The sequence below is a fragment of the Scyliorhinus torazame genome, chromosome 5 (assembly GCF_047496885.1).
Source record: "Scyliorhinus torazame isolate Kashiwa2021f chromosome 5, sScyTor2.1, whole genome shotgun sequence".
In the NCBI taxonomy this organism is placed as follows: Eukaryota; Metazoa; Chordata; class Chondrichthyes; order Carcharhiniformes; family Scyliorhinidae; genus Scyliorhinus; species Scyliorhinus torazame.
In genome coordinates this window covers 166,259,559-166,273,864 of record NC_092711.1, presented here as the reverse complement: position 1 = coordinate 166,273,864, position 14,306 = coordinate 166,259,559, and the positions used below count along the sequence as shown (strand labels likewise).

The window sequence follows — 14,306 nt, the reverse complement described above, 5'->3', positions numbered from 1 at the left end:
AGCTTTCCCTCGCACATGCGCAATCTCTCCCTCAGACATGCGCAGTCCCGGGCCGGGGCGGGGGGAGAGAAAATCACCGAGAGGCTTCTCGCTCTGGCCGGAGCCGTCAGTCGGTTGCCTGGAAACCTTGTCTCGAGGAGGGGGAACAATGACTGGTGGAAGGTTGTTGACCAATGGGAAGAGTTGGTGAACCGGAAGGCCTCCTTCCACCATCCAATCAGCTCCCCCGTTCGAACGTGGAAGCTGGACAATGAGGAAACCTGCGGCCTCGCACGGACTGAAAACTTCTTCATGTCTCCTACATCTGTGAGTGAAACACTTTCTTTTCTCCCCCTTTCCATTTCTTTTCTCATTCCCACCTTCAATTGGTCACTTGCAGCAACTGAAGGGAAAGGAAGTGAATCCAGGGAGGGTGCAGACTCTGCAAAGCTTGGCCCAGGTCTCTCTCTCTCTGAAAGACATTGACATCCTTTGCTCCCTCAGCTTGACACATTTATTTGTCTGACTAAAAGGATGGTCTCTTTCCTAATGTTCACAATTAAAGGGCTGGTTTCTCCAGGCGATGGCTGACATTTGAGGGGACAATAAATTAATACCAGAGACATGTCTCGTGCTGTTATATGGTACACATGAGATATATTACTTATGGTTCTGTAATAAAGTACAATCCAGTCATCTCTTCCCATGGAGGGTTATTAGTCTCTGGATTTCTCTTCCCAGGGGCCAGTGGCGTGTGGGGGTCTTTGAATATATTCACGGATGAGTTGGACTGATTTTTAATAAATTGTTTTGTTTTAAATCATTTTTAATCAATGAATGCAACAGAGTAACAGAACAAAATCGTGGCAAATGGGCACAGAGCGGAACAAGAGATATTGCCAACATCAATCCAAGCAACACATTGCAGAATTAATTTGGAACAGGATATTTGAGGGACCAGAGCCTCGAGATGAAATGCCAGATCAATTGAAGAACCAGTTAACAGGTTAAAGTAGTGAATGGGGAAAGAGGGTAAGAGTATATAACAGTTCAGTTTGTAAACCCAAAAATATCACAAACGGGACGGGCTAACAGCATAATGAAATTAAAATGAATTACACAACATAGATGACATAGAACTCCTGTAGTGCAGAAGGGTATTCGCCCCTTCACATCTGCACTGAGCCTCAGAAAGAGCATTTCACACAGGCCCACTCCCCATCCAATCCTCGTAAGCCTGTCCATTGATCATGGTCAACCCACCTAACCTACACATCTTGGACACTAAGGGGCAAAATAGCGTGACCAATCCACTTTCGCTGCACTTCTTTGGATAGTGGGAGGAAACCTGAGCACCCGGAGGAAACACTCAAAGCCACAAGGTGAATACACAAACTCCACACAGACAGCCACCCAAGGCTGGAATTGAACCTGGGTCCCTGACGCTAAGGGAGCAGTACTAACCACTGTGCCCTAAGTTAAATTGAATTCACTCATGGAAAGTCCAGGAGGAGCAAGTCAGTGAATTTGGAGCCTATCTATTTGAGATAGGAGTCCCATACTTTACCCAATGCATCAGACTCCGAATGAATTACAGACATAAAAATTGCATGGAGATGCTTTCCATAATCAGCCTATGCCAGTTTTGGATCGAGGGAGAACTGACTGGTCTGCTTCTGTATTGAGCCAGATGAATGTTGGCTCCATCCTAACCCAATCCCTTATGAACCTAAGACGAGAGGCCAATTGATGAAGCCTGATTTTTCAGGAGACCATACCCTCCCTTAGCTCCTGGTGATTGGAGCTTAACAAACTTGAGGCAAGGTTTATTTGTATTCCAGGTAGAGTCATAGATGTTTACAGCTTGGAAACAGGCCCTTCGGCCCAGCTTGTCCATGCCGCCCAGCTTCTATCACTAAGCTAGTCCCACTTGCCAGCATTTGGCCCATTTCCCTCTATACCCACCATGCCCATGTAACTTCTAACTGCTTGTTAAAGGACAAAATTGTACCCGCCTCTACCACTGCCTCCGGCAGCCATTCCAGATGCTCACCACCCTCTACCAGCCTCCCCGAACAGGCGCCGGAATGTGGCGACTAGGGGTTTTTCACAGTAACTTCATTTGAAGCCTACTTGTGACAATAAGCAATTTTCTTTTCATTTAATTTCTATGTAAAGAAACTTCTCCTCTGGTCTTTTTGTATCTCTCTTCTCTCACCTTAAACCTATGCCCTCTAGTTCTAGACTCCTCTACCTGAGGGAAAATATGTTGACTATATACCTTTTCTATGTTCCTCATTATTTTGTAGACTTCTATAAGGTCACACCTAAGCCTCCTACGCTCCAGGGAAAAAAAGTCCCAGCCTATCCATCTGCGGTCTTACCAATGTCTTGTCCAACTTGAATAAGTCATCCCAACTCCGGTGTTCAATATTCTAACCAATAAAACTGAGCATACTGAATGCCTTCTTCACCACCCAGTCCACCTGCGACTCCACCTACAAGGAGCTGTGAACCTGTACTCCTAGATCTCTTTGTTCTGTAACTGTCCCCAACTCCCTACCATTAACTGAGTAGGTCCTGCCCTGATTTGATTAATTCCCCTAACAACTCTGGTTGACAGCAGTATAGGCAGCATCTGCAGAGGGTACAACAGTCTGGGCAACACATTCACTTTAATGAAGGCAATCCTCGCCATGAAATCGGAAGAGCCGACCACCGGGCAAGGTCCCACCTAATAGTCACCATCAGCTGTGAAAAGTTGGCCCCATACAGCTGCCTGAAAGAGGGGCCATTGACATTCACCGGTTTTTAAATGGCATGGTGGGGGTGGGGGGGCATCTGAAGGGGAAGTTAGCAAGAGGAGGGGGCTTACACCTCAACCCCTCCCCACCGGCATGGCCTTGGACTCAGTAAAATTGATCTCGTAACCGGAGAAGGCACTAAATCTACCCACTACTCCAATAATGACCAGGACTGAAACACTGGGGATCGACATCATCAGCAGCCCGTCATCTGCACACAGAGTGATCGTGTGCTGCCTCACGCCACTCCCCAGTCCCGATATCAGAGGATCTGACCTGATATCCTCCAGCAAGGGCTCAATGGCCAATGCAAACAGCAAGGGGGACAGAGGGCAGTCCAGTCTTGTCCCTCTCTGAAGCTCAAGGTTTGATGCCCTTAAACCATTGGTGAGCACCGCCGCTGCCGGTTTGTGATGTATCAATTGAATCCACTCAATATAAACCTCACCCAACCCGAAGCCTCGCAGCGGATACACCAGATAATTCCACTCAACTCGAGCAAAAGCTTTCTCTGCATCGAAGGAGATCAGCAGCCCATCCAGTGCATATTTCTGAAAAGCCTGAATCACATTCAGCAACCTTCCAACATTGTTACTGGAAAACCTTCTCCGTATAAACCCAGTCTGGTCCTCCCGCACGATTGTCAGAAGGATGTCCGCCAGCCTTATCGCCAAAACATAAGATCGCAGTTTCAAGTCAACATTCAAAAGAGAGATTGGGCGATAAGAGGCCCACTCCTTGGGTCCTTGCCCACCTTCAGGATCAAAGAGATATTAACCTCACCAAGAGTCGGTGGCAGCATCCCTGAGTCAAAAGAGTGACAATACATATCTATCAACGGGTCCAACAACAAATCTTCAATCCCCCGATAAAACTCACCCACAGACATCCGGTCCCGGGCTTTACCCGGCTGCAGCTCCTTCATGGCCTTCAATACTCTTCCCTCGAAAGGGGAGCGTTAAGAGCCTCACAATGGCTTTCTGAGGCCTCCAGAAGCTTCAGGGAAGAGAAAACATGTTCCACACTCACCAACACATCAGAATATTGCTCAGACTTGTATAATCCTGCATTGAATTCCTGAAATACTAGTTTGTCTTCATGACCCTTTTCCCTCTCCGAAGCTGAACAGAGGGAATTGCTCTAAAGTCGACCTTTTCTTTGTCAAACAGGCTAAGTATTTGCTCAGCTTATTCCCCAAACTCGTACAACTTCTGCCTCGCAAACGTCCAACTTTTCTGTTGGGACAATAGGGAGCCCAAAGCTGCTCCGCCGTGTTGACCCAAAGCCGCTCTTGCCGTGTTAACCCAAAGCCGCCCTTGCCGTGTTAACCCAAAGCCGCTCTTGCCGTGTGAACCCAAAGCACTCTTGCCGTGTTATCCTCCTTCAACAGTAGCCGACTCGGGCCCTCCATATGATTCTCCTCCACCTTCACCAAACAAACCTCCAGATGCCGCTGGTTCTCCAACATCCTGCACCTTTTATTAGCAGTGTAAGACATGATCAGCCCCGAGCATAAACTTTACACGTCTCCCACAAAATGGAGGGGGAAATACCAGGAGTCGAGTTAACCGAAAGGAAGAACTCAAACTATTCCGTAAAGTGTGCCGTAAATGAAGTGTCTCTTATCAGGGAGGCATCAAACTTCCACGTTCTCGACCTGGGGGTGAGCCCCTGAGCAGAAACTCCAGACAAACGGGGGAAGGTCTGTGATTACGATGCTCCCTGTGGTGCAAGTGGACACCAGGTGTAGGATCGTCCTCGGCACAAACAAATTGCTGATTCGAGTATGACAATGATGTGGGGCTGGAAAGAAGGTAAAATCTCTGCTCCTCGGGTACAAAGTTCTCTCAACATCCACATAACCCACCTCCTCACAAGCCGAGGCCAACACCCTAGCTTGCAGCGTGAGTGGGGGGGGGGGGGGGGGTTCCTGGTAACCGGGAGCTTATCTACCAGAGAATTTAAGTGGCAATTGAAGTCACCAACCACAAAGAGTTAGTCGAAGCTAACTGTACAAAATTCACAAAAACCTTCGTAATGAACTCCGGGAGTAATCGGGGATCCATAAAGATTCATTATTGAAACAACATCTCCATTCACCAAACCTCTAATGATCACATATCTCCCTCCTTTGTCCTTGGTGCAGGTTTCAACCTTAAAAGGGATATTTTTATTCATAAGGATTGCCACACCCCTCCTATTTGAGGAAAAGGAGGTGAAAAAACCTGCCCCACCCAATCCTGCCTCAATTTAAAGTGTTCCTCATCATCCAGATGGGCTTCCAGTAATAAAGCTATGTCGACTTTCTCCTTACGAAAGGAGAGGATCTTTTTCCTTCTGATAGGGTGATGGATGCCCCGTACATTCCCTGAGAAAATTTGCAGATTAACTGCTGCCATTAGTTAGGCGACAGAGAGACAGGAACAGATTTTCACACCACAATCGGGCGTGCGCCATTACCCCCTCCTCCAACTCTCTTTACACCAGAGGCACCAACGTTTCCACAAACTGCTCCTTTCACGGATAAAAGCCCCGTCTGTACCAGAGTAGGATAAAGTCAACAACACATAAACCCTCCCATAATAACAAAAATACAAAAGAATCACCAACACAATAGATCCAAGGGGACATTCCTCAATAAGACTGAGGACCCGGAGGATTAACCCCACGGCCAGACTGTCGTTACCCTCAGGATACCTTCTCCAAAATGAGAAGAAAAGAAGGGCCAACAAGGGAATGGGGAATGAATGCCCGTCCCGCATTTTAGACTCACCCGTGAAGACCTACATCCACCACCACCCACCCTTCGGCAATGGCACCACTCGGTTCTGCCATGATTAACGCTCGGATAATAGAAGACAACGGATAATAAGCACACGGCACATCTGCCATAACTGAGATAAGATAATCCGAGTCCCTGGAACACTCGAGGAGAAGAAGAAGACATTCAATTGGCGCTCACAGAATAACAACTCCCTTCAACAGGATAAAAGATAACAATTTCAGACAACAACACCAAGATAGGGAAAGAGTTTAGATTAGAGCCTGAGTTAGTCTGAGCTGCAAATCATCGCTCCAATCGTAGCCCTTCGAGGATTTAGCGAAGACCAAGGCAGTAGTCAGATTATTGAAAGACTTGACGGAGTTGTCAATATAATTTTCAGGGTCACAGGATGACTCAACATAATTTGCTGTAAGGTGAGGTGGGAGCCAGGTCTCACCTCACCTTGCCCGTCTCCAGGACCCTCTGGTGATCTTTCAAGTTGTGGAAGGGAATGATTACAGGCCTGGGATGAAAACTATCCCTTGGCCTCAAAGACAGGATCCGATGCCCTTTCTAATTTCTAATTCTAATACCCAGGCTTCAGATCCAGCTTGAGAAAACGTGGCAGCCGGTCCTCGAAGAACCTAACGCGAGCCTTCCCCTCCACACCTTCTGGCAGGCCGACGACTCAGATGTTCTTTCTCTGACCTTCGGTTCTCCAAGTTCTCCAGGAGTCCACCACACCACTCGGCCAGTTTTCCAAGGATTAAATTTGTGCCTCCGCCGAGGACGCATCTTGCTCAACGTTCAGGATTCTCTCCTCCGGATCATCGAGCCTCTTAATGGTGTTTTACAGCTCGACCTCATGAGCTCACAGATATTGAGTCAGCACACTCTGGTCAATAACACTGAGAATGTCGCTGACATAGATCGGCCAATGATCCCACAGAATAGACGAGCAGGCTCAATGGGCCAAATGGCCAACTGCAGCTCGTATTTGTTATGATCTCTGTGCCTAGGACAGGAAGCAGTGAGCATGCGTCTGTCAATCAACCTGAATCAGCACCTTCAGGAGAATTGGGAGGGTGAATATTAGATACAGCAGTGAGAATGGAGGGAGAGTGTGTGGGATGGAGATTTGCAGCTTTTGGGGAATGAGCGAGGAAAGAATGTTCTCTAGGAACGAGAATTGTCTGTTCTGAATTTCTGTCCTTTACTGACAGTGATGTCTTTTGTAAATTGTTTTTACAGGATATTAGAAGAGGAGGAATTACAGACTGAAATCTCAAACTTCACGTCTCAATCTGACTGAGTCTCTCAATTCCTTGGAACTGAATATCACCCGACTTCGTATCTAGAAGGAGAAATGTTTGTCTTTTCTGTCAGCCTCAAAAGATTTTAACCATCAGTGTGACTGGAAAAGCACCGAGACACACACACCCGAGTGAGAGTGTTCCAGAGCACTGACTGCGGAAAGAGCTTTAACCTGTTACACAGCCTGAAAAAACATCACACCATTCACAGTGGGGAGAGACTGTACACGTGTTCTGTGTGTGGATGAGGCTTAAACTGATTGTCCAACATGGAGAGACACGAGGACACCCAAAACATAGGGAAACCGTGGAAATGTGGGGACTGTGGGAAGGGATTCAGGGTCCCATCTCAGCTGGAAGTTCATCGACGCAGCCACACTGGGGAGAGGCCGTTCACCTGCTCTGTGTGTAGGAAGGGATTCATTCGGTTATCCAACCTGCAGAGACACCAGGGAGTTCACACTGGGGAGAGACCATTCACCTGCTCTCAGTGTGAGAAGGGATTCACACACTTATCCAGCCTGCAGACACACCAGCGAGTTCACACTGGGGAGAGGCCATTCATCTGCTCTGTGTGTGAGAAGGGATTCACTCAATCATCCGTCCTGCGGAAACACCAGCGAGTTCACACCGGGGAGAAGCCGTTCACCTGCTCTCACTGTGATAAGGGATTCACTCAGTCATCCCACCTGCAGAGACACCAGCGAGTTCACACCGGGGAGAAGCCATTCACCTCCTCTCAGTGTGAGAAGGGATTCACACACTTATCCAGCCTGCAGACACACCAGCGAGTTCACACTGGGGAGCGGCCGTTCATCTGCTCTGTGTGTGAGAAGGGATTCACTCACTTATCCAGCCTGCAGACACACCAGCGAGTTCACACTGGGGAGAGGCCATTCATCTGCTCTGTGTGTGAGAAGGGATTCACTCACTTATCCAGCCTGCGGAAACACAAGCGAATTCACACTGGGGAGAGGCCGTTCACCTGCTCTCAGTGTGAGAAGGGATTCACTCAATCATCCGTCCTGCGGAAACACCAGCGAGTTCACACTGGGGAGAGGCCGTTCACCTGCTCTCAGTGTGAGAAGGGATTCACTACTTCATCGAGCCTGCTGACACACCAGCGAGTTCACACTGGGGAGAGGCCGTTCACCTGTTCTCAGTGTGAGAAGGGATTCACTCAATCATCCGTCCTGCGGAAACACCAGCGAGTTCACACCGGGGAGAGGCCGTTCACCTGCTCTCAGTGTGATAAGGGATTCACTACTTCATCGAGCCTGCAGAGACACCAGCGAGTTCACACCGGGGAGAAGCCGTTCACCTGCTCTCAGTGTGATAAGGGATTCACTCAGTCATCCCACCTGCAGAGACACCAGCGAGTTCACACCGGGGAGAAGCCATTAACCTGCTTTTAGTGCGAGAAGTGTGAGCAAGCGGGTGACTTTTGAGGCGGAGTATTGTGGCGGATAAAGGGGGCCGATCTGTGATGGTGAGTGGTAGGCTGCAGGGGGCCCGGGTGGTGCTGGTGAATGTATATGCCCCGAAATGGGACGATAGAGGGTCCATGAAGTGCATGCTGAGCCGGCTCCCGGATCTGGAGGTGGGGGGGGACTTTAATCCGGTACTGGACCCGGCACTGGATCGATCCAGGTCAAGGTCGGGCAAGAGGCCAGCTGCAGCCAAGGTTCTGAGGGGGTTTATGGATCAGATGGGGGCAGTGGACCCGTGGAGGTTTGCCAGGCCAGCGGCTAGAGAGTTCTCCTTTTCCCATGTGCACAAGGCCTATTCACGGATAGACTTCTTCGTGGTGAGTAGGGAGTTGATCCCAAGATTGGAGGGGACGGAGTACTCGGCAATAGCGATTTTGGACTATGCCCCGCACTGGGTGGAGCTGGAGTTGGGGGAGGAGAGGGGCCAGCGCCCGCTGTGGCGCATGAATGTGCCACTGCTGGCAGATGAGATCTGTGGGCGGGGCCGAGGGTGCATTCAAAGGTACACGGAGGCCAATAATAATGGGGAGGTATTGGTGAGTGTGGTTTTGGAGGCGGTGGTCAGGGGAGAGCTAATCTCAATCAGGGCTCACAGGGATAAGAGGGAGAGATTGGTGGGGGAGTTACTGAGGGTGGGTAGGAGATACGCGGAATCCCCTGAAGAGGGGCTGCTGAAGGAGCGCCGGAGCCTCCAAACGGAGTTTGATTTGCTGACTATGGGGAAAGCTGAAGCCCAGTGGAGGAGGGTACAGGGTGCAGCGTACGAGTATGGGGAGAAGGCCAGTCGGATGCTGGCGCATCAGCTACGTAGGAAGGAGGCGGCAAGGGAGATTGGAGGAATCAGGGACAGAGGGGGGAACACGGTGAGGAGTCCGGCCAAAATAAATGAGGTCTTTAGAGATTTCTACGGGAACCTGTACAAGTCAGATCCCCCAGCGGGGGGGGGGGATGTGGCGGTTCCTGGACCAATTGAAGTTTTAGAAGGTTTGGGGGCCCCGATCGGGATGGAGGAGCTGGTTAAGGGGTTGGGGAGTATGCAGGCGGGCAAGGCCCCGGGGCAGATGGGTTCCCGGTTGAGTTCTACAGGAAGTTTGTGGAACTGCTGGGCCCGTTGCTGGTGAGAACCTTCATCGAGGCGAAGGAAGAAGGGATTCTTCCCCCAACGATGTCGCGGGCTCTGATCTCGCTTATCCTCAAGCAGGACAAGGACCCGCTGCAGTGTGGCTCGTATAGGCTGATTTCGCTCCTCAATGTGGATGCCAAGTTGTTGGCGAAGGTCCTGGCGACTAGGATTGAGGATTGTGTCCCGGGAGTGATACACGAGGACCAGACGGGGTTTGTGAAGGGCAGGCAATTGAATGCAAATGTGCGGAGGCTCCTGAATGTGATCATGATGCCCTCGGAGGATGGGGGAGGCGGAAGTGGTGGCGGCAATGGAAGTGGAGAAGGCCTTTGATCGGGTGGAGTGGGAGTACCCGTGAGAAGTGCTGGGCAGGTTTGGGTTCGGTGAGGGGTTGATAGGGTGGGTCAAATTGTTGTACCAGGCCCCGGTGACGAGCGTATCGACAAATCGGCTGAGGTCAGAGTACTTTAGACTGTACTGCGGGACAAGACCGGGGTGCCCCCCTGTCCCCCCTGATGTTTGTCCTGGCAAATGAGCCGCTGGCCATGGTGCTGAGGGAGTCTATAAACTGGAGGGGGTTGGTCCGGGGAGGGGAGGAGCATCGGATCTCATTTGTGCAGATGACCTGCTTTTGTATATCGCAGTTCCAGTGGAGGGGATTGCAGAGGTCATGTAGACCCTTAGGGAGTTTGGAGACTTCTCAGGATACAAGCTCAACGTTGGGAAGAACAAGCTCTTTGTGGTGCATGCGAGGGGTCAGGAGAAGAGGTTGGAGGAGCTGCCGCTCAAGAGGGTGGAGAGGAGTTTCCAGTATTTGGGTATCCAGGTGGCCAAGAGTTGGGGGTCCTGCATAAGCTCAACTTGGTGTGGTTGGTGGTCCAGATGGAGGAGGACTTTAAGAGATGGGACGTGTTGCCACTCTCCCTGGCGGGCAGGGTGCAGTTCATTAAGATGACGGCCCTCCCTAGGTTCTTGTTCGTGTTCCAGTGCCTATTCTCAACCCTAAGGCCTTTTTCAAGCGAGTGAGCAAGAGCATTATGAGGTATGTGTGGGCAAGTAAGACACCGAGGGTTAAGAGACTGTTCTTGGAGCCCAGTCGGGAGGGGGGTGGGCTGGCACTGCCGAATCTGTGTAGTTACTACTGGGCAGCTAATGTGGCAATGATTCGGTAATGGAGGGGGAGGGGCGGAGTGGAAAAGACTAGAGGCGGCGTCATGTGTAGGTACTAGCCTGGAGGCACTGGCGATGGCACCGTTGCCGCTACCGCCGACGCGGTACACCACGAGCCCGGTGGTGGCGGCGACATTGAGGATCTGGGGGCAGTGGAGATGGTACAGGGGGAGGTGGGGGCCTCAATCTGGTTCCCGATACGGAACAACCATAGGTTTGCACCGGGCAGGATGGATGGCAGATTCCTAAGTTGGCATCGGGCGGGAATCAAAAGGATGGGGGACCTATTCATTGATGGGACTTTTGCCAGTCTGAGGACGCTGGAAGAGAAATTTGGGTTACCCCTGGGAAATGCCTTCAGGTATGTGCAGGTTGGGGTCTGTGAGGAGGCAGGTAGGGGAATTCCCGCTGCTGCCTGCCCGGAGGATACACGACAGGGTGATTTCGGGCGTGTGGGTCAGAGAGGGTAAGGTCTGGGCAATATACCAGGAGCTGCAGGAGGCGGAGGGAGCCTCGGTGGAGGGGCTGAAGGGCAAGTGGGAGGAGGAGCATGGCGAGGAGCTCGATGAGGGCCTGTGGGCTGACGCCCTGGGCAGGGTTAATTCCTCCTTGTCTTGCGCCAGACTCAGCCTGATCTAGTTTAAAGTGTTACGCAGGGCGCATATGATAGGGGCCGAGGATGTGTCAGTTTTTTTGGGTAGAGGACAGGTGTGTGAGGTGCTCGGGGAGCCCAGCAAACCACGCCCATATGTTCTGGGCGTGCCCGGCGCTGGCGGGGTTTTGGAGGGGCTTCACAAAGGCTATGTCCAAGGTCTTGGACACTCGGGTAAAACTGAGCTGGGGATAGCAATATTTGGGGTGTCAGACGAGCCGGGAGTACAGGAGCCGAAAGAGGCCGGAGTTCTGGCCTTTGCCTCTTTGGTAGCCCGGAGAAGGATCTTGCTAATGTGGAGGGACGCGAAGCCCCCAAGCTTGGAGGCTTGAATCAATGACATGGCGGGATTTCTCAGGTTGGAAAGATAAAGTTTGCCTTGCGAGGGTCTGTGCAAGATTCTCCAGACGGTGGCAACCGTTCCTAGACTTTCTCACGGAACGTTAGGTGGAGGTCAATAGCAGCAGCAACACTGGGTGGGGGGGGGGGGTGTTCTTGTTTTGGTTTATGTAAGGGGCATTTGTCCCATTTTTATTCTTAATTTGTTAAATCGTTTAAGGGTTAGAGGATTAAGATGCTTTGTTTGTTGGCGTATTGCCCTGTTTATTTCTCTATTGTATATTTTCTTTCCTTTTTGTAAAAATTATTGAAAAACATTGAATAATCATAATTTTAAAAAATAAATAAATAACAGATTAATTTGCATTTATACAGCACATTTAATGTAATTAAATTTCCCAAGGTGTTCCACAAGGACATTGTAAATCCAGGTTTCACAAATGATTTGATAAAATTGTCCAAGCTCATGATCATGACAGAAAATACTGCTTCTCCCTGTCTCTGCCTCCACACACTCCTCCCTATTGATTGTAACACTAATTCATCCCATTTATCCTCCTCCTGCTTTTCCCCCAATTCGCCTCCCCTGAAGATGCTGATTCTCGGGTTCAGTTTCACACTCCCCAATATGTCTAAATCGTTACAGCTGAAGTTAACAAAAAATTGTGCTAAGGGGAGTCACAAAATCCAGTGACTACCCACATGTACTCTGTGTCTGGAATGGGGGCACTGCTCGCCACTCCCTCTTTTCATCCCAGTCCCAGACGTTTGTAGACTGGGCTCCGGATGGGTAATGGCGGCTTAATCTCCCATAGTCCCCAGCGCCGGGGAAACCGCTCCATCCACCGCGGGGCGCGGGGGGGGGGGGGGCATTAACGAGAGGAGAAGAGGCGCATGCGCGGTGGTGATTATTCCCTCGGGTCAAAGGAGCATCGATGACCACGTGACACCCGTTGCCCATTGTCTTCAGGCAGGCGGCCAGCAACCAATGGAAAGATTGGAGGACCGGAAGGACTCTAGTCCTCCAGCTATTGAGAGCGGGGGATTTGTCTGGATGACATTTGAGCTTCACAAAGACTGAAGCTCTGTCCTGTGCCCAACATCTGTGCGTATAACACTTTATTTTCTCCACTTTTCCATTTCTTTTCTCATTCTGGCCTTCAATTGGTCCCTTGCAGCAACGTTATATTCCAGAAGAGAAAATGCTGGAAAATCTCAGCAGGTGTGGCAGCAACTGAAAGGAGAGAAAAGAGCTGACATTTAGAGTCCAGATGACTCTTTGTCAAAGCTAAAAGGCGTTGATATTTATACTGTAGTGTGAGGGAATGAAAGATGAGTCATAGCCGCAGAAACAAAGCAAAAAGAGTGCTAATAGCTACAGAAACCAAGGGGAAAGAGTGCTAATGATAGTCCCCAGAGAGAATAAAAGATGTGAAAGGTCAAACAGCCGAGAAACTAAAATCAGAGGGTAAGGTGTGACAGATACAGATGTGGGGAGAAGGGGGACATGGGTGGGAGAGAGGTAAAATGAGAGAAAGGGGAGAAAAGGTAAGGAAAGAGAATAAGATTGGGGGGAAAATATATATGAAGAAAGAAATAAAAGGTAAAAGACAGTTAAAATGAGATGGAATGAAAACGAAAAGGGTCGAGGTGGGTAGAGCTAATCATCTGAAGTTGTTGAATTTGATGTTCAGACCGGAAGGCATGTCTAACTGGAAGGTGAGATGCTGCTCCTCCAATATGCGTTGAGCTTCTCTGGAACATTGTAGCAGGCCAAGGACAGGGCATGGGAGCAGGGTCTTGTGTTAAAATGGCGAGCAATGGGAAGGTCAGGGTCCTGAATGCACACAGACTGAAGGTGCTCAGCAAAGCGATCACCCACTCTACGTTTGGTCTCTCCGACATAGAGGAGACGACATTGGGAGCAGTGAATGCAATCAACCAAATTGAAAGGGGTGCAAGTGAAACACTGCTTAACTTGGAATGAGTGTTTTGGGCCTGGGATGTTAAGCATGGAAGAGGTAAAGGGGCAGATGTTACACCTGTGATTGCATGAGAAGGTGCCATGGGTGATGGGAGAGGTGTTAGATATGATGGAGGAGTGGACTAGACTATCCTGAAGGGAACGGTCTCTGCGGAATGCTGACAGCGGGCGGAAGGAAAGATGTGTTTGGTGGTGGCATCACGCTGGAGTTGGCGAAAATGGTGGAGGATTATGCTTTGCATATGGAGGCTGGTGGGATGAAATGTGAGAACGAGGGGGACTCTATCCTTGTTCTGGGAGGGAGGGGGCGAGGGTAGTGGCGCGGGAGATGGACCGCATGTTGCTGAGGGTCCTGTCCACAATTGTCGGTGGGAAATCATGGTTGAGGAAGAAGGAACACATTTTCGAAGCACCTTTGGAAAGTGCCATCATTGGAACAAATGCGATGGCGAAGGACCTGCGAGAAAGGGATGGAGCCTTTACAGAATTTAGGGTGCAAAGAGCTGTAGTCCAGATAGCTGTGGGAGTCCGTGGGCTTGTAATTGACATTAGTGGATAGACTATTGCCGGAAATGGAGACAGAAAGGTCAAGGAAGGGAAGAGAAGTGTCTGAGATGGAACAGGTGAAAATGATGGAGGGGTGGAAACTGGAAGCGAAGTTGATGAATTTTTCAGATCTGGACGAGAG

At 50.1% G+C, this 14,306-nt stretch overlaps 2 protein-coding genes across 2 annotated transcripts in view; both read left to right on the top strand.

Annotated features, from left to right (window-relative positions):
* Positions 1–14,306, top strand: part of LOC140420478 (uncharacterized) — a 122,673-nt gene that overhangs the window by 62,046 nt on the left and 46,321 nt on the right. The window lies entirely within an intron of this gene.
* LOC140420477 (uncharacterized) lies at positions 64–11,776 on the top strand. The gene is made up of 2 exons (XM_072504485.1): positions 64–306; positions 6,799–11,776. The coding sequence occupies exon 2, from the start codon at positions 7,130–7,132 to the stop codon at positions 8,273–8,275; it is 1,146 nt and encodes a 381-aa protein (XP_072360586.1). The 5' UTR covers positions 64–306; positions 6,799–7,129; the 3' UTR covers positions 8,276–11,776.

Excerpts from the sequence above, each read along its gene's own strand:
- LOC140420477 (XM_072504485.1), top strand. The coding sequence starts at position 7,130 with ATGGAGAGACACGAGGACACCCAAAACATAGGGAAACCGTGGAAATGT.